Genomic DNA, 27,347 nt, shown 5'->3' on the forward strand with positions numbered 1-27,347 from the left:
TAGCTACGTTGAATTCGTGAATTTAAGCGGCTCTTACTTCAGCCGCAGGAAGACAAAAAACAATTTTAACAGATATTTCAGGGGTTCTATCTTCAAAAATTGGTGAGATACTCTATACTTTCTTATCTCTATGAGCATGACAACCCCTGAGGTATATGACAACCAAGAGGTACAGCATTAAAAAAAAACCCTACTGCCGCATGACACTTCCGGTTCCTAACAAAATGCTCCATGTGCGGGGCTGGAGTATTGGAAGGAACCAATGCAACATTTTAAATAAAACAAGCAGGATCCTCTTCGTTGACGTGATAAAATCTTACTGACACAACTTCCAGAAAGATAGCTGTATTATGACCTGCTTATTATTATGGCATAAACTGTCATGACTTACTAAGGATAATGCATCTGAGGAAATGGACTCTGGTCTAACAAAGCTTATGTTCTGGTTTTATTTGTGTATTAAATTTAGACTCCACTGCCCCTACACAAAATTCAAAGGGCCATACATAGTTTCCAAGCCTCATAAGAAGCCCGTCAGACAGGCTAGGCCAAAAGGGGCTGACTGGCCCAAGATCATTCGCTGGATCTGCCAGAGGACATTATTTCATCCAGGCAAAAGTACTCAAGGTGGACCATAGAGCAGGACAAGTGAGAGGTGTTGCCTGGGAAGAGACCTCCTGAGGAAAAGAGAGGGAGGCATGGAGGGCCATATTCAGTTCTCAGACCTGAGGTTCTCCACAAGAACTAAGGGACCTTTGCCCTCCATGTAAAAAAACAACTAAGCACCACGGTGTGTTGACTCACCAGACTCAGTTTTTACATTCATATGGGTAGTATAAAAGAGAACTGTTGTAAAAGTTTTAGTGGAAGTGCAAAGCCTAATATGGACAAATTTGCTCAGGTTATAGGTAACCTATAAAGCACTGCAAATATATTAGGGAACGTAAATACATTAGGAAATACCAGACAGACTATCAGAATTATCTTCATGTACAAGTCTGAATTAAAGTGTTGGGAGCTTCCTTTTTCATCCAAAATTCCAGATTAGGCCTACATTCTTAATGAATATAATCTCCTGAGCTCAGAAATATAATGCAAACAGAGCCTATTAGGGTTCTGTCTCTGAATCCAGTTTCTCTTCAACTGTTTTTTTGACAGATGCTGTGACAGCACAATTATAAATAGCCAATACATGAATTACTGAGTTACATCTGGAACCAGCAGTGTGGTCTTAAACAGACTGACTTAGAAGGAAGCCCTTCTAAGTTAACTGTAAGGTATTCCTAATGAGAATGCAGCCTCTGTCTCTACTAAATCATTTTGGGACTCTCTCTTTTCTTTCTCTTTAGTGGGTAATGATATACAAATTTAATAAACCAAACTACTACATTTATCGTCTGGTCCCTTTTTGTAAAACAGGGGTTCCAGAACTGTGGTTCGTCAACCATCAGTGGTCCATAAGCTTCATTCAAGTGGTCCATAGCATGTCTGTGGATTTAATGCACATCCATGGCATCAAATGTTCATATTGATTTTTAATTGTATTTTTATAGCTTATTTTATTTCTTATATTCTTACTGCATTACAATTTGAATTTTTATGTACTGAAGTTCTCACCCTGGGCCACCAGGGGGATACTGTAGATAGTTATGCAAATAAGGGATCGAAAGTGACGTTCAGTGATTGGATAGTTTTAGAAAATTGTTACAGTTACATTGTACTGGAGCTCTATATAAGCAGGCTGATTGAACCCTTCAGTTCCGTTCTGTCCCGGCCTGTGAATAAACAAGAGGTGTTTGAAGAATCGCTGTGTCATCTGATATGTTCACCCACAACTTAACATGAATGATATGGAATTACAATTGCCGCAACAGGCAGGAAAATCATTAAGTAATCTGCTAAGACCCTCAGCAATTTTCAAGTGGCCCATGGTGGGGAGGGGGAAGTTTGGGTACCACTGTCTTAAAACAAGCTAGAGAAAAATGGAGGTCATCACCTCTATTTCACAAGATAAAAGCTGAAGAAAAAAATCTGACCTACTGCATGCTAGAGCCTGCTTGTTCCCCTGCAAGAGCAATACCAGCCAGAGCTAATGACCTCACTGTTCATATCCTCTCACCTGCTTTGATGCAAGACAGACAGGCTCATAAACCACAGGGGAGAAAGGCCTCTAGCTGTGCTTTTTAAGAGAAACATTTATCCAGCTATCACATAAAGAGACACATGAGACACTGTTATCTGGGAACTTGGTTTGGCACCTGGTCCTAAAATGCTGCTGCTTGAGGTTATTTTGGTTCCTATTGGCTCTAATGCAGGCGAGATTTGATACAATACGTAGCTGGTTTCTTTATGACCCTTTATGGACTTTTATTAGCATGTACATATCATATTCTGCAAGATTTAGGTGAAATGGGAAAAAAATTCAACTCAGAAATAACCACCAGTACTGTACTTTTATTTGCTAATAAATATCTTAATAAATAGTCTTACTCCATCTGTAAGACCTGATAATGCCTCTTAGGAAATCATAGAAAAATAAAATACAATAATCATCAGTAACTTGTACGTTGTACAAATATCTTATTATGTTGCTCAGCATGTAGCTTTGCCAAACCCCATATTCTTTCTGCAAATAGATGGCATATGAATGCAATTCACCTTAAAACACCCTAGTTATGAGAGCTGAGCATTTTATTATACTATTAACTTATAGGCATGCCAGCACATGAAAATTTACATGGAACATCATATTATCATAGTAGTAGATCTCAAATGAGGAAAATAATAACACCTCTCAAGTAAATGTGGATTACTTCATCTTTAATTTCAAACAGGAAAATGGCTTCATTTCTCCTTGGGACTGCAGATCAGTATGTTAGGCTTTCCTTTGTACAGTTATTCCTGCATTACAATTTAAGAAGAGAAAGGAAAGTGCAAATTAAATCTAAGTGGAAGTATAGTAAAAGGAAATAACTGTAAACAATGGTGCAGACCCAAGGGGAAAACAAGTCAGATTTCTAAAATTGACACGTAGCCCTTCTCTTCAAACCTGGTGACTTTAGCTTGCAATTGTCAGTAAGACACAAACATATACATATTCATAATCTATGATGGGCATAGCTTAATGTCAAAGAGCACAAACTTCCCATTCAAACTCCTTAGGTGCTCAGATGCATATGAAAAGCAGGAGCAGTATGTGTGTGTTTTTGTGTGTGTGTGTGTGTGTGTGTGTGTGTGTATGATGTCCACAGTCAGATCAATTGAAGGAGATGTTTCATATGAAATGATCAGTGAATGTGCATGCAAATTGGCTCTCTTCTTTGAAATGTGAAGCTCTCCCAATTTCTGAGTACCCAGAGCAAATTGCTGGATGAGGGTGAAGCGTTGTTGTTGTTGTTGTTGTGAATTGCTGCAGTTATAGTTGACTATAAAAGTGAAAGAAGCAATAGCAAAAAGCAAGAGTTGTTTAATATACAACATTTTGAAAACGATATGGAAAGCTAGGTATGTGCTGATGCCACTTACTGGTTGTAAAAAAATTATTTGTTTGTTTGTTTATTAATTGTCATTATATTTAGGTATAATACTACTGCCATTTTGAAGCCATGTACCTTGTGTTTTGAAATTGTTATTTTAATTGCTGTGTAAATAATTTGCAAACATATCATTTAACAAATTTTATGACTGGGCTTGTAAAGGAAATTATTTTAGCATAGCAGTCAAATGAACATAAAGACAAAAAATCAAAAAGTTATTTTAATATTCATATATTTCAGGTGTTGATGAAGCTCAAGGAAGAAAACAAACAGCATCGTTAACATTAGAACCATTTCAATCTGTATTTTGGAGAATGACAGCCACATTTCCTAAATGGAGTAAATTTCTTAAAAGTCAGGATCAGGCGAAATATTGGACTTGCAAATAGTTGTTTTTAATAAAAAGTAATTACCATACTGAACATTAATTGTAAGTCTAAAGGTCTAAGAGTTTGGTTCTATTTTATTGGAATATTAGGGTTGTTTATCAGAATGGCCCTGAAACACATTGTAAGTTTGCTTCTACTACCAATGTTTAAAAGAATTGCACATATAAGTGGGATCAGGTTCTGCTTTTTATTACAGTGGTGCCTCGCAAGACGAAATTAATCCGTTCCGCGTGTCTCTTCGTCTTGCGGTTTTTTCGTCTTGCGAAGCACGGCTATTAGCGGCTAAGCGGCTATTAACGGCTTAGCGGCTTTAAGAAAAAGGAAACAAACTCGCAAGAACTCGCAAGATGTTTCGTCTTGCAAAGCAAGCCCATAGGGAAATTCGTCTTGCGGAACGACTCAAAAAACGGAAAACTCTTTCGTCTTGCGTGTTTTTCGTCTTGCGAGGCATTCGTCTTGCGAGGTACCACTGTATTTAAGGTGTTTATTATATGATGATATCAGTTATTCGTCCCAGTCTGTGTCTGTTTCAAAACAAAAAGGAGCTGCTCTTCACAGAACTGTAATGATTGCATATGCAAACATAGTCGTAACTCTATTCAAAAAGCAAAACCAAACCAAACCTCAGAAGACAGTTGAAACCCTTGACAACCAAGGCCCCTAAATGAATAGTGTTAAGATTTTGGATACAGGAGAAGTTAGCTGTAATTGAGCACTGGACTATGGATTTACCCTTGGACATTGGTCTGCTCCCCTCAAATGGGGACTTTGTAAGACTAGTATCATAGGGCTGCCTTACAATGAATAAGGGAGCAATTCTAAACTCCCCGGAAGGGCAGCTAAGGGGGGCATAGGATACTATGGAATGCCCTCTCTATGGTTAGAGATGAAGAGCTTCACTGCTGGAAACGTTCCTTACTGCAGTGAGAGTTCCACAGTGTTCAAATGGCACTTTACTCTGCTTCACTGTTAAGTGGTTGGGCAGCAGTAGTTCCACACCTCCCACTTAAAGAAGAAGAGAAAGCGATTTAATCTCCACTCATCAGCTGATGAGCTAGGCATCACCTGCTGCCTAGGCTGCACAATCCTGTTCTTTACAGAGACAAGGGCAGCACACCCTATGCAGGATAGACCCCTGTCCTGCCCATCAGCTGGCATCACCAGTGACTTGGGCAAAAGGGCCTGGTGGGCCAAACTGGACCTTCTGGCAGGCCAAGTTTGGCCCACGAGCCAGAGGCAGTAGGCAATGTAAAGCAGTGTACTGGGTGTGTGCCAGGCATGGATTCATGTTTTATAAGGTTTTATGTGTTGGAAGCTGTCCAGAGTGGCTGGGGTAACCCAGCCAGATAGGCGGGAGTGATAATAATAATAATAATAATAATAATAATAATAATAATAATAATAATAATAATAATGTATTCACCTATTTCTCCAATGTCACCCCAAAATAACTGCAAACCTATGCCAGCCCTGGAGCTGTCATAGTTAATCCCTCCTCGTCATAGTCAGTGGGAGGGAAATTAGGAAAAACTTTTCCGCCACAAGAAATATGAGGAGATAATGCTCCTCTTCACTTTATGTATTCACCTGTGCAAGCCTGCCAGGACTTAGGAAGCGGTGGTTCCTCTGCCACAGACTCTCCCCCTGACCTTGAATTGCTTTGCCAAGTTTTTTCAAAGTAATGAAATACATGATAACTGCACTTTGAAAGTCTCTTATTAGAGACCAAACATTTAAGTGCTCTAGAAATAAGCCACAGTAACTTGGCAGATTTTCATGAATACACCCACTCACCCACACTTTTTGCTTTAACAGTAACTAGCACTTCAATTCTAGGTACATCTGCTTTGAAAAACACTCCACAGTGTCAAGGACTTGTGTATATAAGTTATGGTTAATTGCAACCGTATGAGCATGTCTACTTGCAAACAAGTCACTGGAGAGCATTTCCTTATAATAAATTAAAGATCAGGTTGTGAGTAGGCTGAAAGGCAAATACTTTTGCTTAAGTACGTGTGCTTTGTGACTTTGGAGAGCCAAACACATGTCAGCTGGTCCTTGATAAAGTAGCAGAAATGTGAATCACTTATTTTGGAAAACTTGACACAGAAACAATAGATTAGAGGTGGTATAAGATTGCATCTTCTCTTGCATTAGACACTCCTATATAATTCTATCTTGCCATTTTCAGGTAGAGATTTTTTGGGTGTCATGGCCAGGACCCAGACATATACTCAGGAAGTTCCTTAGTGAAGTAGGAGCCTGATGAGCTCAACCCTGTACCATAATGGGAAGCAAGAACACATTTCCATGAATAGTTTTACTGAAGAGGATGAAGAATAATCGCTGGAGACTTCATCCCACCCATTTCTCATCCCTGAAATCACGTCCCTTCCAGCATCTATTAACTCAGTCCCTGGCATCCTGTGTTCATTGCCACATTGCGGTGGGTATCCCAAGACATGTATTAACATTGACAGAGTATAATTAGGGTAATTGTGGGCTAACTTCAAATAACACACACCTATTTTCAGCTCAATAGGCTCCTAATGTGGGGGCATCTCTTTAGGCATGGATGGGCAACCTGTAGCCTTCCAGATGTTACTGACTCCCAACCCCATTAGCTCCAGCCAGCATTACCAAGAGTCAGGGAAGGTGAAAGCTGTAGTCTAACAACATCTGGAGGGCCACAGTGTCCCCACCCCTTTCTTAAGGCTGCTAACTTGCTAGCATTAACCCCGAGGAGAACTCACAGTGTCTCCAGTCCAAGATTCCTGCCCAATTGTTACATAGAGGTAGAAGGTGCCCTCCACTATGAGTAAGTTTCACATATCATAAATAACTGATAATGACAATGAAAACATTAGTGACTTTGTAACTTCCATTCATACTGCCTGTGCAATCCTTTAGCGGGGAACTTGCACATCTCAGCACAGCTTTGATGTGCACACAGGAAATCTGAACAGAAGATTCCCAAGCCAATTACCATTTTGTAAATACAACAAAATGATAAAAATACGGAATGCAACAAAAAAGGTAGAGTAGGAAGCTTGATATAACTGTGGATTGATATTTTTATTATAAAAGTTTCAACATCCTGAGGTTAGATTCATTTTTTTAAAAAAACAACTCTATACATTTATAAAAAGTGGGCGGTATGCTTGTCTCAGTAACACAAGTTGAACTGGGAAGGCTCAGATATGGTCACATTGCTGGGGGGGGGGAGATTGTTCGCATGAACTGTTCTAGTTTTTAATATTAAAACATGATTTAAAACTTCCCTAGTGTTTAATGTCATTTATTTAAAGGCATGACAACATTACTGATTTGTTTCTTAGAATACAATAGCAACATTTAATATAACTTACTTTCCCATATTTTCCATATGGAATATATTGTACGTCTTTTGTGAAGGGGAAAGGGAAGGTTCCTATCAGACAACATCTGAGAACACTAGAAAATATTTAGCAGCTCTTAATATTTGTTACTCTCATTATGTAGTTCAGCATATGGGTAAGTCTTACCTATTGATGATTGAATAACATTTGGGTAGCACTTGTATAAACTGATCAAGTGAAATTACTGTAAAAGGAATTCAGTTTTAATACTCTTTTAATATAGTTAGTGCCATTCAGCACCTGCAAATGGGAAGCTCCAATATGTGCCAGTCCAGCATATGAGGTTAGTTCTCATTAAAAGCAAAAAGTTTTAAAGTTGCATTTTAAGATAAGGCAGAATGCCTGTAGTGATCAAAATATAGCATGTGATCTTTAAGATGTAAGCTTCATTCTTCAAACTCTTCATTCTGAAGTTTAATTGAAATACACTGGAATATTTAAGAGCTGCTGAAGAATAAGTATTTTGGATCATTGCCTTAAAAGACACAAACCAGCTATTCTTTCTTTGAAAATTAAACAATGGATGCCTAAATCCATTCACCCTGATCCAGCAAGGTTTTCACACACAGGGCACCCTTTTTGGATCTGAATTCATGTGTACAAAACAATGCTATGGAAGATGGGAGAAATAATCCTGGGAATAGGTTAAAATGACAGCCCTGTCAAGATAAAACAGAAGTTTGCATTAACTTTGAACACATCTTTCTTTGTAGTCAGGATGGGGTGGCCATGCAGTTCTCTGATGGGAGTCAGAGCTGACCAATTTTGACACACTTTGCATAAATCAGATGCTGACTGAATTTCGACAAAATGAAACCAATGCTTAAGCTACCTCAGCTATGTTTCTGTGCTACAGACCTTCCCTGAACACAGGTTTAACCCAGGCTTCCTCAACCTCGGCCCTCCAGATGTTTTGAGACTACAGTTCCCATTATCCCTGACCACTGGTCCACTAGGGAGCATGGGAGTTGTAGGCCAAAAACATCTGGAGGGCCAAGGTTGAGGAAGCCTGGGTTTAACCCAACACTGACTTAAACCACGTGAAATAAATGGGCTGATGAGGCACATAATTTTGGCCTTTGTATTTCAACGCTACGATGCAGGTCTGGTGCTCAGCCATGGAACGATTCCTATGGTGCTCAAGTTACCCAAGTTTGACTAAACAGAAGGGAGGGCTGGATAGAAAATATACCCATCCCCTATTTTTCATAGGCCTTCCATGATGTCTACGTGTGTGCTCAGAGAGAAGGGGACACTATTAAGCCCAACTGGGAAGGACATTGTCCCCTGTTTACAAAAAAATTGGTAATGTGCTAAGAAGCAAATGGTGAAATGCAAATCCTCAGTTTAGATAATGATATTAATAATGATGATGATAATAATAAAATAATAAAATAATAATAATAATAATAATAATAATAATAATAATAATAATATGCACTTCAGAGATATATTTGGTCTAGGTCAAGATCTCTAAAATACTACCACAGGGTTTTTAACTGAAAGAAAATATGCAGTCCCTAGTTAAAGGAGAACAAAACATGTGAGAATTTCTTACCAACATTGTTATTTATGCTGTCTTCCCAATACAATGATTTATTAATATTAAACATTAATATTTAAAAAACTGACTGTAACGTAGAAGCCTTCTCTTACACACTGGCACACACTCTAACAGAGGGATTTGGTTAGAGCAAAGAGCCTTGCTACTCATTGATTATACTTTATGCCATCATGCTACAGCCCTCATAAAGGATAATAGTATCTTATACTCACAAATTATTTTATTTTTTAAAAAAACTGACCTCTATCATATACTTATTTTCAGTGTATTTTTTAACAAAGTATGTTTTCCTCCTGTTACTGACTAATTTATATTTATCAGAAAATATTGGCATATCTATTTAATTCTAAATATGTGGAAAATTTTTGTTGGGGTGGAACAGGGAAACAGTTTTTAACACATGTTTAAAGTCCACATATATTTTTGTTTGTGAAAATGTTCAAAATAATTTGCATCATACTTATACTTACAGAACTGGCTTCCCATCAGAGATCAAACCTATGAAATGCCCCATTACCCTCCCAAAACACAGCTTCTAAAATTTTGAACTTTAGAAATTTAGAAGGAAAAGGTTACACAGTTAGCCAAGGGAGCAGGAGGAGAAGCAAAAGACAAAACAAAAACTAAAAACTATTCATCAATTGCAACAAAATTAAGGAGAATTTTATCCAAGGTAAGTTACTAAAACAATACTAACTTCATTCCTTTTCGTTTTCTTTAAATGCTTATTGTTATAAAAATAGATTTAATAAATGTTTACACTGTGATTCCCCCCATCCTTTCTATTGAAAATATATATCTTGATAGAGTGATAAACCTGGAAATAAATTGCCCATAGATTGTAACTAGATTGATGAATATGCAACATGCATCTTTTCAGCCATACGAATGAAAGGGTACAGAGAATTACATTTGAGAAAGGGCTTGTCCATACAGTTCTAATAAATGTTGAGGGACTGCAGATACTCATTTGGTAAACAAATAGTTGCTACTCCCTCACATATCTCTAGATATAGAGATATATGTCTTTAGACACATTTACTTGAAAGTAAGGCCCCTCCACTCTGTGCCTCAAAATGTGTCCCCAGATAAACACAAATCCACTTCTGCATTCAGATGGAAGTGCTTCTTGTGATGTTCAAAGACAGAACTTGCATAGCAAAAATGTGCAGGCTATTGTTGCAGGCACACCTGTGCAAGTTCCCTTCAAATGTCAAGCAACGCCAGCTGAATACAGAAATGACTATGCAATTGGTAGCGGCACCAGTTCATAGATATTTGAGATTAAATTGTAAAAAAAAGGAGTGCATTTTAAGAGCATTTGTTGTATTCACAGGTATCTACTTAAAACAAACAAACAAAACCCAAATAATTATAGCAATGTTACTAAACAGAGGGATTTGTGCCTTTTGGCACCTCACCAACATCCAAACAGACTTTACCACCAAGCAGTCATTTCATGGCCACTTTAAAATCAGCAGTGTGGGGACTGCTCCATCCATCCATGTGTAGCTGCTTGCTTTGTGGACCATGCTATGACAAACCGTGAAGAGAATTGCTGTGACAAGGTGGGCCTGTGTGGTGAGCAGCTGCACACAAGTAGCTCACTGCGGTGAGAAACCCTTTATATCTGCTTTTAAAATGGCTTCTTGCTTGTGTAAACTAGTCCACAGTCCCAGGATTTCAAAAGATTGCTGGCAAACCCATTCAACTAGCATAAAGTTGAGCGCCAAAGGTTTGGCAGGCAAGTGAAAAAGCTAAACAGCAAAGGAAAGACTTGTTTCTAAACATGAGGCTGAACTTTTAAAAATTACAACTTGTATGGCTGCTTTTCCCTTAAAAGATAAAGAGCAACCCCCCCTACAAACATTAAAATAAGCATCCCCCCCCAAATCATTTTGAAATACATGAAGCGAAGCAAGTTACATCCAATCCTGCAACCAAAACCTGACACATTGAAGGGGAGGGCCTGCATGCATGAAGTCAACTTGAATATGGTGGAATAAATTCAAACTTAATTAGGTTGAAAATATTAGCATCCATTAAGTACATGACCAAAGCAGTGGTACAGTTAAAATAAAAAAAATCCATTGACTTCATTCCACACCTTTCAAAAACCTGTTTTTCTTTTTTTTTTTTGAGAAGGACTTCTTAAAAAGTTAAAAAGTAGTCTGTCTTACAGCCAAATTACACTGAAATCCAGTTCTACGAAGATTAAAATAAAAATAACAATTGCATGGCGAGCCAAAAAGAACTGTTTACTGAAACTAGACAAAAGGACCAGCCTTTGAGGCTTATCTTCCTATCGACGTTAGCTTGACATACACAAAATGCCGTTTTCAGCATCTCTATCCTTTAGACTGTAAATTGTAAGCTTTTAATTATTGTGAAACTCTAGTAATCAATTTGTCTTAAATCTCCCTAGTTTAGGTGCTGCCCATATCCATTATTAAAGTGTAAATCAGAAATGCTCAGGTATAGTGTAGCTTCACATAATTGTATAAATGCATTGTGCTGTCCCTACAGGTGGCATATGTGTAATTGTGCATGGCTTTCGGAGCATGCAGATGTGCTCATTTCTGGTACACAGCAGCATATATCCCATGCAGAATTTGTATGATGTAGCCAAGTAGATCTATGAAAGTTTTGTAGAGGTACAGATATTTTAGAGCATTTTCTTTCACGTTTATTGTATGGCTATTAAAATTTATAACTGCAAGGACTAACTTACCTACGGTATCAGTTAAGATGGCTAAGTTAATGAGCACCACCTGATTAGTTACTTGAATTCATATTCATCCACCTGGTTTACCTTGCAAATAGACATTCCATGATACTGTTATTTCTTCTGCCTAGTTTGGGTCACATTCTTGCACAGCCTAGTACTTGGGCTTGATACTAATGGGTAATAGCATAATACTATTTGAAAATAATGCCATCACTTGAATGCTCTTCCACTCATACAGGCTGGAAAACTTGACAAAGCAGGGAAAACTGAAAATATCCCAAGACAGAAAAATTACTGGGAGTAAAATTAAAATTTTTCATGAAATTATATTTGGGGAAAAATGGCCCTTTACATTTTTTTTAATAATAATAAAAATGCCTGACCTATCGAAGAATAAATATGCCACAATAAAACTGCTATAGTTAAGCATTTTCCTATGCAAATATAGCAAATACTTGGGGCTTTGCAGCATAAGTGTACATTTATAATTACAAAGCCTGCATAACTGCACTATGCAGGATAGCTGACAACTATCGTGTATTGCATGTTGCTTAAAACAACCTTTCTGGGATAGTTCAGTCGAGGCATATACAGACAATTTTAAAACGAGTAACAGCAAAAGTAGCAAATAATTAATCTTACCAGTTACTCTAGACTAGGGTAAAACAGACTCTGCTAAGTTGGTGCCCTCCAGTAGTTTTGGACTACAAGTCACATCAGCCACAGGGGCTAATGGGAGCTGTTATGATTTATATTGTAGTGGCCATTGTCTACAAACAATAAAAATCAGACTGACTGATGAGAGTTGTAGACAAAAACCTGGAGGACCTCAGGTTGGCAAAGCATGGGGTAAAGGTACCTAGTTTTTAAGCAAATTAAATTTAATTAATTAAACACATCACTTCACAAGCATGTGATGGCCTATCATCCTCGCAAATCATCCAATTCAACCTGGTCACACACACACAAAGTATTCACTGTAAGTTGTCATTGTTCATCCTGACCAAGAATTCTTACAACTTCCATACCAGCCTACCAGCAATTGAACTATTACAAAGTAAATAATACAACACAAGCCATACATCTGGGATTTCCCATTATCATAAAATAAATATTTATGTCAAACTCTTTTTTCTCGATTGCACATTGTATATTGGAAGCTAATGGTCACAAAACATGAAAAGAAATGTCAATTACTTTTTTTTAGGAAAAAACCTATCATCAAACTCTAACACATCAAGAAGGTAGCCACTCCAAGCCTAGAAGGCTTTAACTTTCACAGAAGTCAATGAAAGTTTTCCAAATACTTTACTGTTATACAAAGTTATACATCCATGCTGAGCTATTCACCGTTGTGCAGCAACAGTCTTGCAGTGGGCCAGGATGTTATTGGCAGTTTATTGAGGGAGGAACTATGCAATGTGATTAAAAATTTCAAGTTGGAAGTATTAACATAAACAGTATGTGTTTATAGTATGAATAGGAAGTTTCAGTTCTTGAAGCTGGGAAGAGCAGAAAGAAGGATTGAGAGTATCTTCCATTTTAGAAATGCTGAGGCACAAAACACAGTTGCTTCTAGAACTTTCATACATGAAATCCTTTCTCCTGTATGTGCATCATGTGTAATCGCAAAGTCTGTAAACTGCTCACTATTCGTCTCTGGTGTCCAATAAGTACAACACCAATTCTTCTAATTTCACTGTAAGAAAAAAGTATGTTTAGGAATCACTAAACATCGCAGCTGCAGTACAGAAAACAGAATTCAAATGGTTTCATATGCTTATTAGCCTTAGACTTTCTATATTACAATATGTCGTGTGATGCCTGAAATGATCAACAGCAGAGGTGTATCTCCAACTGAAACTAAAAGAGCCAGGAATCCCACTGAACTAAGACCTGGCAAGTGATTTATTTGTGAACAAAGTCTGCAATTTCATGCCTTGTAAATTAAAATTGGACACTGTTACGTTCTGAGTTGAATAGGATCCAAAAGGCAGCAGTCTGATTGGTCCTAGAACAATAGGATTCAGAATGCAGCAGTCTGATTGGTCCACAGGAGCCACCCAATCCAGCTCCAGGTGGAAGTGAATCCGCAACCTGATTGGCCTACAGGTGAATCCCAGAATTAGCCAATCACATGGGGCCCATTGTGTAAATAACATATATAAAGCAGACATTCTGGGGGAACTTCCATTCCTCCTCACCACTATGAGCTGAATAAAGAGCATGAAATCCACTCTCGACTCCAAGTATATTTCAAGTGTGTAAAGAGATGTTTAGAATGAACATGTAATGAAGCCCTTGGCTTTTTATTTGTAGTGGGCAAAACTGCCCCAAATGGCTTCTATAGTTGCACTTTCTACTACTTTTGCTCTACTGGATGAGAAATAGCGCTGAGTTATACTTCCTGCTTCTGTCCACAAGGGCCTGAAGCCTTCTTTGAACAAGTGGGTTTTTTGTCTGTCTGTTTGTTTGAAGTTTCTTTTTTTGAAGGAGCAGGAGGGAATCAAACCCATTTCCACCCCCAGAAAGGCACTTCTTTACAGCAGTATAAATAGTTTACTTACTCAATGCTCATTCTTGAAACAAGATCCATAGTTGTATACCCTGCTGCCATGAAGTTATTTTTGTATTGGCCCATTTTTATTGAGTCCAGCCAATCACTGACTGATACAAAGAAAGGGTATTCGGGAACTTCACCAGGTGAATCTGGCATTCTACAGGAGCACAAACACAGGGGCAAGAATGAAATACTGTACTTCATTTAATTCATGATAAGGATTGCTGACAGCTTATGTGTAAATTACTCTAAAAAATGAATTAGATCAGCCAAGCAGTAAAGTTCAGATACTAATCTAAGAGCACGGTCCAATTCACAATTATCAACCATAATTTTAGAAACAAAGGTTGCTTTTTAGTTTCAGCTTCTTTCTTTCTTTTTCAAACAATACAACAGTAGAACAATATAAAATCTCTATCCATGTAATTAATCCAGAACTGTGGTCCACCCCCACAATTTGGAACCCTGAACACAACTATGTGCATATAATTCCAATATGACCCAACCTGCTCTCCCAGACAAATATTCAGATTGGCCTTTTGAACTTCCCAGATGTTCCAATCCATTTTTTCAGCTCTATATTTTTAGATAAAAAATATTTTTAATGCAGATTTAAATAATAGGTTTATGGGTGAAAACATTTCAAAGTGAAATGGACTGGAAGTAAATAAATACTTGTGGATATTATTTGCTCAGTATTTGCTAAAGTATTCGATTATTTGTATTGTGTGATCATTCATATATATATATTAGGATATTCTTTGGGACTGAACAAATACAGATCAAAATGTGATATTTGCTGCATACATGTCTGCCAAATTATCTGCGTTAACCTAATGATATTCCTTGTGGCAATTTCCTCAATCACAGCAGCACTTTTTCCAGCTGTTGTGATTACAGAAATCACTTTCAAGTAGATGCAGCTGTATTCATGGAGATACTTCATTCCACATCACTGTTTCCAATGTGAATGTATCCCTGGAAAGAATTTAAACCCATCAGGTGGAAAAGAGGTTTAACACCTGAACTGGCTTTTATGCATGTGATCTAGGGCAAGATGAAGAAATAAAAGTTAGAACGTCACACATGAATGGGGAAATTGATCACTTTTATACTGAAAACTTTATTTTGACAAATTCTGTGAATAGCATGGTGCTGTCTAGGGACTGTAATACACACAGGAAGAGCACACTGATCTGCATCTTACACAAGTACATCCTCCACTAGGGTATGAAGAGAGCTGGGGTTGCGTATCAATTTGTCTAGGAAGCTGACAATGTCGGTGAACTTTGGCCGGTGGTTTCTCTCCTTTTGCCAGCAATGAAGCATTAGTTGGTGGAGAGAAGCTGGGCAGCCCATGGGAGCTGGAAGCCTATAGCCTTCTTCTATGGATAGGATGACCTAAATAGAAGAAGAGGGATAGGGGACACAAGGCAAGTTCATATTACTTGACATTTCCATATGCAAGCTATGCCAATAAAACAGAGCCAGTAGCCAGTGTCCCACACTCTGGTGTGAATAGACATGGAAGCTAAATGGTCTGCAAAAGGTCCTAATGTCACAGTTTTTCCTATGCATAAACTGAAGTAATTAATAATCTATTTTAGATGAGATGACAGAAGCCCTCCTATAAGATGTTCTGAATGCTAATCATAATAATCAGCTACTATCATTTTTTGAAAATTGGGTTCTGCACGTTTGGACATCTCCAAAAATCGATGCTTCCTGATATGATGGAGCCTGTTTTCACCAGTGTCTGGATACCTTTCGATGGCATTTAGAATCAAGATGGCAGACCAAAACCTTCCAAACTGCATGCCTCTTAAGATACTCCAACCTTCAAGCCGCTGGAGGAATGTTCTTCTGAGGAAGATCTGGCATTTCCACAAGAAAATGTTACAGAAGAATTCTAGTATTATGAGAGGAGAAAAACACACCCCTCTATCCATATCCCACATACTTTTGTAAACCTATACCATAGTAAAGTCCAGAGAAGCAGAATTTATAGTCAGAATTTGCAAGAACCTATATAAAAGGAGGTGGTCAAACCCCCTCAAGTGAATAGGTTTGTGACAGGAGAACTCACGCAGACCTCCTTTATATTACACACTCACTGAATTTTACAGTGTCCCAAACCTAATCTCTCAGTTCAGTCTGTTCAGCAGCTTGCTAATTTCCACAGGAAGTTCAAAAGCCTAGCTAATGTTTATTAATTAACCAATAAGATATGAAAGATTGTGCAACACCCACAATTAATGGACACCTCTAGTATCTGCCACACAGCCTAAGTATGCATTAATCAAGACTACCACAGCTTTGAGTGAATACAATAATAATATAGTTATCTACTTGAGCAAGTAACATTTCTTATACCAGAGTAATAAAGTGAATATTAAAAAAATCAATCACTGTATTAATATGTAAAATTTATGCTCTATATTTTCAAGCCTCTGTGAATTAAATATAATCTAAAATCCAAGTTCAGACACCTAGGCTAGAATTACTTTGCTTTAAAATACTGAGATTCAACATTCAAGCTCAATTTATGTGCCTATGAATTCCAAGGATTTAAGATAACATCACACTCATTTTAGTTGCTTAATTATGGTGTTATATGCAGACTTCGTGGGTGGAATGTTTCATTGTATAGCTTTTGTCCTACACTGAAGACACTCCTCTTTACCCTAGCTTTTGCCACCTAGGATACACATATATTTTAGGTTCTACCCTTTCTGACTGTAAATTGTTTTAACTGATTTCAGTATGTTGTGTTTTTCTACTGTTACATCCTGCCCTGGGACAGCTGTTGAGGACCAGGTAAGAAATCCAAAAAAAAATGCTACTACAACTACTATATTGGCGTGGGGAATCTCTTTCAGCCTGAGGGCCTCATTCCCTTGTAGGCAAGCTTCCACTGGCATCATGAAGTGGTGGGCATGGCCTGGGGTAAAAGTGAGTGTGGCAGAGGGGACTCTTACCTTTGCTCAGTATACTACATTCCAGCTATTCAACAGTCAGAGGCTTCTACAATCCCAACCCCAACCCTCTTCATCTGGGCTAGGGTGTGGAAGAGCACATTCCAGCCAGGCAAAAGCATTTGAGAAGAGCATAGATCTGGTCTAATGAGGGGTGTAATAGTCTGGGGAGAATTTTGAGGGCTGGATATAGAGGGCTACGTTTGGCCCTGTTATGTCTCAGCCCTGCTTTATATCTACCATCTGTGCAGAATGAATAAAGGTGCTTTATTGATTTCTTTTAACATGAGGAAAAGTGGGTATGAGTCTGTACAAAGGAAATTGTGGGCCAAAAAGGAGACAGAACCAGTAAAGACAATGTAACCAAGTTAAGTTATATAATTATGCCATATGTTTTCTTCTGGTTTCCTTTTCATTTCATAGAATCATAGGATTGTAGAGTTGGAAGGGACCCTGAGGGTCCAATACCTGCTATCCAGGAATCTCAGCTAAAGCACCCATGACAGATGGCTGCCCAACCTCTGCTTAAAAACCTCCGTTAAAGGGGAGTGCACCATCTTCTGAGGGAGTCCATTCCACTGTTGAACAGCTCTTATTGTCAGGAATTTCTTCCTGATGTTTAGTTGGAATCTCCTTTCTTGTAACTTCTTGTTACTCTGGAGAAGGAGAAAACAAGCTTGCTCCATCTTCCATTCAACAGCCCTTTAGATATTTGAAGATGGCTATATCTCCTCTCAGTGGCACCCGCCCTGTGGAACACCCTCCCATCAGATGTCAAAGAAATAAACAACTATCTGACGTTTAGAAGACATCTGAAAGCAGCCCTGTTTAGGGAAATTTTGAATCTTTTGTTGGAAGCCGCTCAGAGTGGCTGGGGAAACCTAGTCAGATGGGCGGGGTATAAATAAAGTTGTTGTTGTTGTTGTTGTTGTTGTTGTTGTTGTTGTTGTTGTTGTTGTTGTTGTTGTTATCATCATCAGTGTCCTCTTTTCCAGGCAAAACATACCCAACTCCCTCAAACATTCCTCATAAGGTTTGGTTTCCAGACCCTTGATTATTTCATCACAGAGATGAGCTAATTTTCCATTCTGCTAGGAGCGACAGTTCTGCAAATGCCTGCACAATCATGTAAAATGGCCACAATCCAACATAGGGTTGTGCGTGCTCAATAATCAATCAATAATAGCCCCACTGACAGTAATAGGGTTATTCTTAGTTAGACATACCAAAGGCTTTACTTAGAATGTATTCAATCTAATCAGGACCAGCCCAAGATATTTTGGCATCTTAGGTGAAACACAAAATGCCCCCCCCCCCAGCTGAGATGGGGCAGGGAGTGAAAATCAGCATCAGAATGAAAGGGAAAAGTGAAGCTCAGCCTGGAAATCAAAGGGGAGAGTGAAGATCAGCCTTGGAATGGAAGGGAAAAGTAAAGATCAGCATCAGAATGAGAAAAGGTGGTGATGATGGAGGAAGGGGAAGCACAGGCAGCATCTGCCACTCCTCCCAGGGGGTCCACATCTGTCGCTAGAGGCAGCTGTCTCACCCTGCTACATGGGTGAGCTGGCCCTGAATCCAATATCAGTGCGGTAAGCATTGCCACTTTCAAGAACATTTATATAAACTAATTTTGCCAGAAAATACTTACATCCTGGTTAGACATCTCCCAATATGGCCTCTCTCCATATGACATTACTTCCCACATGACAATCCCATAACTCCATGTGTCACTTGCGGAAGAGAACTTCCTGTAGGCTATTGCTTCAGGGGCTGTCCATCTTATGGGAATTTTTCCACCCTGGAAAACACATTGAAAAATTATCAAGATATAGTTCTGAGAACAGGCATTCTGTTCTTTAATGAATAATCTAATATCTATTTGGCTGTTGACAGAAATACCAGCTTTCCCCTGAAATCTCATTTACTAATTTGAGACTGCTTGAATAGTATCACAATTAGAGCATTTTATGTTCTTTAACATTCATATAATTAATCAGACCACATCTTGTGGCATCTTTAATAACTTCTAAGCTATATCTGAAAGCTCATCAAATATAATGAGAATAACTGCAGAAACAAAGCACACAAAGCCAATTGAACAGGGTGGAAATTATTATTTCCTTTAACATTTATCATTATTAAGGTTTCATTTTTAATATATTCCAAAATCCCTTGGTAGGTTATAAACAAGCTGTGGTTCTGCACACATAAGCAGAAATCTCATTGAAACTGATGTGTTCAGTATAGGTTTATCCTGAAACGACTGGCATATTTTGCATCTTAAAATCATAGGGGTGTGTGTGTATGTGTGTGTGTAGATATGCAAAACATGTATACACATACATATGTGTGTGTGCATGTACTACAAGATGGAAATTTGGTTAATTTAGAAAAAGAAGGAGTTATATTAATCTGCTGCATCAAAAACAGGTCCTGTAGCATCTTCAGCTGCAATCTCAACACTACTTATTTGGAATTAAGAACCACATTAAATTAAGGTTATCAGACATCCCCGTTTCCCAGGGACAGTCCCCAGATTTACAAATCAGTCCCCTGACAAAATCCTATCATTCCGACTCATTTCAATGAAGTGTCCCTGGATTCATTGAAAAAATCTGGTAACCTTACATTAAATTCCATAGGACATACTTCTGATCAGACACGGTTAGCACTTGCAGATTTATTGTGGAGTAAGACTGCTTGGAGGAGCGTACACACACCTGACAACGTGGTCTCTAGTACATTAAAGCTTATGCCACCAACATGGCAGATTCCATGCCCAAGAGGGAGACATTAGAAGACTTTTGGAACCCCAAGGTTTTCAGAAGTACAAAAAATATTTTTTTTAAGCCTAAAGGGGAGGTATCTGGTTGGCAACTGCGAGACCATGATGCTGAACTAGATGGGACATTGGACTAATTCAGAGAGCTCTCCCTAGTATTCTAATCCTTTGCCCCACTCTCTTATTGTTTTTCACTGACTAGTTAAAACTTTCCTGTTCCAGTGAGCATTTATCTTGCTAGGCAGATGATTTTTCTGCAGCAGACCCTCATTTTTAGAATGCTTTGATCTGCTGCGGTTTTTATGGCTTTTATGGAATTGTTTTATGTTTAATTCTTGTCAGCCATCCTGAGTGATGCAAGTGCATTGGAAGGATGGTGAATACGTTTTCTACATCTACATCAATGTCTGCTTCATGTGTTTTTCTGATTCTGTTTAAGGATGTGCTTAATTTCCAATTCAGAATTGCAGTAGCATTTCCAATCAAGGCAAGCAACCTACTTGATCATTCTGAAGAATGTCTGCCTAGATTATTCTCAATACATACCAATGTTCCTGTATATTAGGAAAACAAACAGAAAAAGGAATGGCAAAACAGAATTAACAAAATTCATAAAGGTGCATCTATTCATGCTCAGCATCGTGACATAAGACAATCTCTTATGTTACTGCTAATAGCAAAAGGAAATTATATTGTTAATATTCATACAGACAATGAATTACTTGTGTAAGTCATTATATGCACAGGAATGGGAAACTTCATTACTTAATTACTTTTGTAAAGTATATTTTAATGTAAAAAATCTTTTACACTTTTTGTATAGAAAAGTGAAAGGCTGAAACTAAATAAGATCTGTTCATGAATAATAGAAGGGCGCATTTGCTTCTGCACAGCTAAAATAATATTTCCAGCACTCGATCAAAGTAATAAAAAACTCTAGCCCTGCTGGGCATCTTCTTTCTGATAATACTCATATTAAAAATATTTATTAAACTCTATTGTATATAATGTGCTCCATCACCAAATTAAAATAAATATCCATTGTTATCAACATGTAATTTCTACAGCCGATCGATCAAAACTGTCACTATCCTCCTATGGTAAAACTTCATATGAGCAAGCATTTCCCCTCTTGCCTTCTGAAGCCATGCTGCATTTTACCTCATTTCTTAAATTTATAATGAACTTGGGGAAATGCTAATTTTGCTTTCCTGTTATAACACAGCAGTAGTAGTACTATTCAGATGCTTATGATGTAGTCTGTTTTCATCTGCTGCCTCCTGAATTATTCTTGATTGCAGCTCAGAGACAAGATGCCACTATGTGCTGCCACAAACTCCTTATCTAATGAGTAAGTGGAGTGCCAGATCACTCAAGCAGAGCAGAATATTGTTTCAGCAGGACCCATATGACTGAAATCAAAGTTTTCCTGGTTCTCATAGTCCAGCTCTCTATAAACCCAAATTGTAGCTCTCTAACCTGCAGCATTATCACATTTGAAATAGGAAGGCTGAGACCATGCTCCACATATCTGCAGCTACCCAGTGAGACCATGCTCCACATATCTGCAGCTACCCAGTGGCTAACAGCTATGGCCAGTAGGAGGTGGCAGGATGGGGTTACATCACTCACCAGGCATCTGATGCTCCTACAGCACACCAACCTCCCCGCTGCCTTACCCCTCCCCTTCTTGGTTACCAGTGGCAATCTCCATGTTGGTGAAGCCAGGTGATCAACGCCGCCCTACCAACTGCTACTAGGTTTTCTGCTACAACATCTACTAATACCACTGAACTGGGTTGGGTTAGGATCCATCTGTTTTGGGAGATACGGGACAATCAGTGAACATGCTCAGTGATTCTAATGGCCATTACATGTCAACAGACTATGCGAGCTGTCAGGACTGTACAGGAATGTAGCAAGCATGAAGCAAATGGCAATAGTATCAAAGGTAAATGATTGATATATGATGGGGAGATGTAGAGCAGCAAGAATATAGGCTGCTCGCAGGTCTGCAATTCTGGGAAACAGACGGAGAACCATTCTGTTGTGCCCTATCTTGCATTTCATTTTCATTTTTTCCTCCATCTTTCTCAATATTATATTAAAATTTAAATATGTTGAGAAAGGTGGAGGAGAAAATGAAATGCAATATTACCATATCAAGCCTTACAAGTTGTGACTTCTGAGAGATGGTTAGCAGCACTGCCACATAGTCCACTTCATCCAGAGATCTCAGGGCAATTCCCAAGATAAAAATACAGGAAAAAAGCACTAGATAGTTAAAACTAAAAGGTCATAGAATATTAATCAAAGATGTATAATGAAGGCACTAAATGAACCTTCCTGGGGAGAGCATTCCACAAATGGGGAGCCACGGCAGAAAAGACCCATTCTTGTGTTGCAGCTCTCCAGACCTCTTGTGGAGGAGGCACACAAAGAAAGGCCTCAGATGATGGTCGCAGAGTCCAGGTCGGTTTATATGGGGAGAGGTGGTCCTTGAGGTATTGTGGTCCTCAGCCATTTTTCAGAGTTGTCACACAAATGACATGCCAAGGATAAAAATGAAGTGTCTCAGGCCATTACTACAACTTTGGTCTACCAAAGAAAATCCTGAGCCAGTGAGAATCAGTAATAGGAATAGAACTGTAAACCACAGGCAGCCTAGCAGGATGTTCTTCCCTCAGTCAACAGATTGTGAATGGGACAGAGCAAAGCTAAGTATAGGAAGCAGGTGAAAACTATCCTTATTCTTGGTTTTTGCACCAGACGGTGCCAGATTCACCTTCAACATCCAGATCTACCTCTTTCCTGTTCCTTCTGCACACTCTACCAGATGCAGCCTGGAAAAATCAGCTTCAGTCCCCTAAAGGACTCATCCCAGATGCTTATAATTGCTAACTGCCTCTTAGAGCTAATTGTTTAGATCGGTGAACTGTCTAAGACGATGGAATGACAGACCATACCAAAGCCTCAAAAGAGTTTCATGTCTCTATTTTGTATGGCACATCAACATAGCTAGAGACGTATATAAATTTATCTTACTTCTAGTTCACTGAGCCACAAACATTGATGCTTTCTGTATACAAAGGGGCAAATACTATAGTTCACTGAAAAATATCACTGGCAAATTGTTTAATCATAGAGTGACCATATCATGAAAAAAAAAAATGTCCAGTAGCACCTTAGAGACCCAACTAAGCTTATACAGTCATACCTCGGGATGAATACGCTTCAGCTTAAATATTTTCGGGTTGCGCTCTATGGTGACCCGGAAGTAATGGAGCGTTTTACTTCCAGGTTTCGCCGCTCACGCATGCACAGACACCCAAAATGACGTCATGCGCATGTGCAGAAGCAGCGAAACGTGACCCACGCACACGCAGTCACATCTTACGTTCACTTCAGGATGCGAACGGGGCTCCGGAACAGATCCCGTTCACATCCAGAGGTACCACTGTACCCAGAACAAGCTTAGTTGGTCTCTAAGGTGCTAAGGGACAATTTACTTACTTACTTACTTACTTACTTACTTACTTACTTACTTACTTACTTAGACTGCGTCAGACCAACACGGCTACCTACTAATATCATGAAAACTTTGGCATGGAAATGTGGATAAAATTGGGATTAAATAATACTGTAGAACTGTATCAGTTTCAGGTATTTGAATAGGAGACACTTTCAGGGTAACTCTTTATCTGTGCTCTTTTATCTTTTTTAATGAATACTGTTGTATTCAGTTATGTTGGCTGCTGCTAAATTAATGTGTGCTGCAGAGGTCTGTAGAGATTGGTCTGATTTACAGCATCTTAGAATCCAGTTCATACAATGCAACTTGCTACAGTACTGGACAGGCCTCTAAAACATTTTCCAGCACCTTGGGACTGTGTAATATATAAGCATACCCTAGATATAGAATCAAGGGACCTTTCATCCTATAAATCAGCCAAGTCTCTTTCCAGTTTTATATACATGTATAATTCTTTGAACAATATATCATCAGGTCATCAGTCCCTGACCATACATCATATTAAATCATCATCATCTGGGGTGATGATAACGATGACAATGACACATTAGTATGTCATCAGCATATCTTGCTCATGAGATGTTTATGTTTATATTCTATAACCTATTCGGTGCTACTTTAACAATGTATTGTGGAACATTCTCATCAGAAAAGTAAAACTGAAATAGTACTTAGCATGAGAACAGAGATAAACAGACCTATGTAATGCTTTCTTTTCTTTTCTGATATGTGCTTTAGCCCTGGTTATTTCTCTTTCTTTTTATCTATTCAACTAAATAATTTACTATTACAAGGATTTTTTTAAAAAAATAAAGAAAAAATGATTTTATTTCACAACAGTCATGTTTCTGACTGTATGCCATTTATATGCCACCTTTCCCTTTCTTTGTGAAGGAATTGCCTTCCCTTCTAGGCATATTAGAGGCTGCAAGTGAATGGGACTAGCACAGATAAGGCAGGTGGCTGTAGTAAGAAGCCCTTAAAATATATCTGTCCTCAGCCATACAGAATGTACTGTAATGCATAGAACATATGGATTTTTTTGTGGGTGGTAGGAGGGGTATTACAAAAATATATGATTTAGTAGCTACTAGGAATGCACAGGGAAGTTTTTTTTGCACTGCTAAGAGAGCTTGCTGGATTTCAGAGGCTTGTGTGCCTGATTTTGTATCCCCATAATATCTGCTAAGCATGAATACTGCAAGGCTGTTTCTCCAAAGGCATCTTTCTCTTGCTCATGGGAAAAGAGCATAAGAACCTAAGATGAACTTGCAGGATCAGGCTAATGGCCCATCTAACCAGGCCTCCTGCTCACACAGAGCATAGGTGCCACCTCACACTGAAGATTGTGGGTGCCTGCATTGAAGGGCTTAAACTTTGTCCACTGCCTTTGTGGGGGCCCAGCCCCACAGATATATTATTGTCAATGCCAAAGCACTCACGGCCCCCTGTCACAGAGGCTAACCACATACTTATGGGAAGCCTGCAAGCTGGACATGAGCACAATAGCACTTTCCTCACCTGTGATTCCCAGCAAATGGTGTTGAGAGGCATAATGAATACCATAATACAGAGATTTTCAACCTTTTTGAGTCCTTGGCTCCCTTGACCAACTACATTCCTTTTGCAGCACCCCTGTGGGGCTCAGGAGCCCAGTTACGTCACCACTTGCCTGATGAGCTGGCAGCCTCTCACTCTTTTTTGAATATCCTCCCTTGTGGAGTGTTCCCTCAGCCTCCTCCCCTCTCCCCTCTCCTTGGGCGTCCTCTGGGCAGCAGCTGCTGCAGCCCCTGGTCTCTGAGCTGCCCCCGCTGCCCCAAAGAGAGGTGCCTCCTCACACTGCCTCACAGGGACTTGTCTGTGCATTCCCAACAGCTAGGGCTGGTGGACTGACTGGCTGGGCTCCCTCGCCTGCTTGCTTGTTTACTCCAAGGCCACCTCAGCTCCTGACAGCCAGCACCTTCTGACCAGCCCCAGAGGCACCATTCACCAGCTGAGCTTGTAGCCAGGGCTGTTGCAACAAACAGCTGTGAGAGCCTTTGGGAGGCAGAGATTCAAGAACGCATCAGAGGAGAGAGGGAAGGAAAAAAGGACAGAGGCCAGTGTCGCTCGTGGCACCCCTGACCATCATTCAAGCCACCCCAGTGTGCCACGGCACACTGGTTGAAAACCACTACCATAATAGACCCCAGTTCAGTGACTGAATATATGCTTTGCATACAGAAGGCCCCAAGGTCAATGACATCTTGAGTTAAAAAGAACCTGGTAACAGGTGATGGGAATGACCCCTGCTGGAAACCTTAGAGAGTTTTTTTGTCAGGCAGTACTGGTCCGGATGGACAAATGATTATGGTCTATGACTGCAATTTTTATAGAAAAAGAGGTACTGGAACTCACCACGAACATCTCCCTTGTTCTATAAGAGAATGACAATGGTTCCCACCTGAGAGGTGCCGGAACTGAGGTCCGGCTGAAAAAACAGCCCTGGTCTATGATATGGTCATCTACATGTTTCCCTCCTCACTATATCCTCACAACATCCCAATGAGGTAGGTTGGGCTAAGAAAGAGTGCCTGGCCCAAGTTCACCTAGTGAGTTTCATGCCCAAGTGGGGATTTTAACCCTGATCTCCAGGTTCCAGTCCAACACATGTGGGATGTGCATTGTTGATCATTTAGTGGCTGCACTGGTTGCTTATTAGCTTTTGGATCGAGTGCAAGGTGTCAGACCAAAACATTTAAACCCTTCAGAACCTGGACCCTCTATTACCTTCCAGACTGCTTTGGATTTGGGATTAGATTCAGACTTTGCCATCTGTGGGTGAAAAGGCTTTTTATCCTGTGAACAGATCCTGCTGGCAGGGTGGGTGGTGGGAAACGTTTGCTGATTCCCTGCAGCTCCAAATGCTACCTCCCACTCAGGGAATGCTCTTCCCAGCAGGCGTGACCTCTAGATCCAGCCTTTTGTTTTCAAAATGCTGTTGTGAGTTTCATGGATCATACAAAAGATGAGATAAAAATATTTCAGGATAAACAGAATTTTAAAATATTGAAATTCTTAAAGGTTGCTATAGTAACCTTAATATCTAAAGAATTTGCATTCAGGAATTAAGTGTACGTTCCTTAAACACATTCACGTAAAATTAAAGCACCCTATGAAAATTTTAGAATACAGTGGTACCTCGGGTTACAGACGCTTCAGGTTACAGGTGCTTCAGGTTACAGACTCCACTAACCCAGAAATAGTACCTTATTTTTTTTTAATAAATATTTTTATTGCTTTCCAGATACAAATATAAAGGCAGATATAAGAAGAAAAAAGAAAAAAATATAACAAAAAAAGAAAAGAAAGAAAGAAAGAAATCCATCTTTCAAGAACATTTTTCCATCACCAACCGGACTTCCCCGCATCTCCCTCACCCTGCATTCTTTACAATAAAGATGTCAGCAAATTATTACCTTGTTTCATGCATTCTTTGTACTTTTAAAATAATACATTTTAAGTTTAAGATACCTATTATCAATTTACTTTTACCTTGGATTAAATATAATGTTACTTTAAACTTTGATCTTTTCATAATTATAACTTAATTTCTCATATCACTCAGTCTTGTTGCTGGAGCTATATTTTCCAAATCATGCAAATTCTTATAATTCATATAGCTTATAGTATTTTTGTAAATAGTCCTTAAATTTTTTCCAGTCCTCCTCCGTTGTTTCTTCTCCCAGATCTCTGATTCTGCCAGTCATTTCGGCTAGTTCCATATAGTCCATCAATTGCGTCTGCCACTCTTCCAGTGTGGGTAAATCTTGTGTCTTCCAATGTTTTGCGATGAGAATTCTTGCTGCTGTAGTTGCATACATAAAGAAAGTTCTATCCTTCT

General features: G+C 39.0%; 1 protein-coding gene and 1 long non-coding RNA gene across 5 annotated transcripts in view; both read right to left on the reverse strand.

Moving 5' to 3' along the window:
- Window positions 1-4,397: 4,397 nt before the first annotated feature.
- On the reverse strand, window positions 4,398-8,451 carry LOC308589714. Its single transcript, XR_014009453.1, has 2 exons — window positions 8,349-8,451; window positions 4,398-8,208 (listed from the first exon to the last, which is right to left on the reverse strand). It is a non-coding gene; the product is annotated as an uncharacterized lncRNA (long non-coding RNA).
- A 4,249-nt stretch (window positions 8,452-12,700) lies between these two features.
- The window catches only part of EPHA6 (EPH receptor A6), a 367,313-nt gene continuing 352,666 nt past the window's right edge, over window positions 12,701-27,347 (reverse strand). For all 4 annotated transcript variants that reach the window (XM_081198943.1, XM_081198944.1, XM_081198945.1 and 1 more), the window contains 4 exons: window positions 18,799-18,948; window positions 15,383-15,576; window positions 14,183-14,332; window positions 12,701-13,314 (listed from right to left, as the gene is read on the reverse strand). In XM_081198943.1, the coding sequence (XP_081055069.1) occupies window positions 13,200-13,314; window positions 14,183-14,332; window positions 15,383-15,576; window positions 18,799-18,948 (609 nt within the window). In that variant the 3' untranslated portion in view covers window positions 12,701-13,199. The remainder of the gene's footprint in view (window positions 13,315-14,182; window positions 14,333-15,382; window positions 15,577-18,798; window positions 18,949-27,347) is intronic.

Source organism: Podarcis bocagei (genome assembly GCF_964188305.1).
Source record: "Podarcis bocagei genome assembly, chromosome: 6".
In the NCBI taxonomy this organism is placed as follows: domain Eukaryota; kingdom Metazoa; phylum Chordata; class Lepidosauria; order Squamata; family Lacertidae; genus Podarcis; species Podarcis bocagei.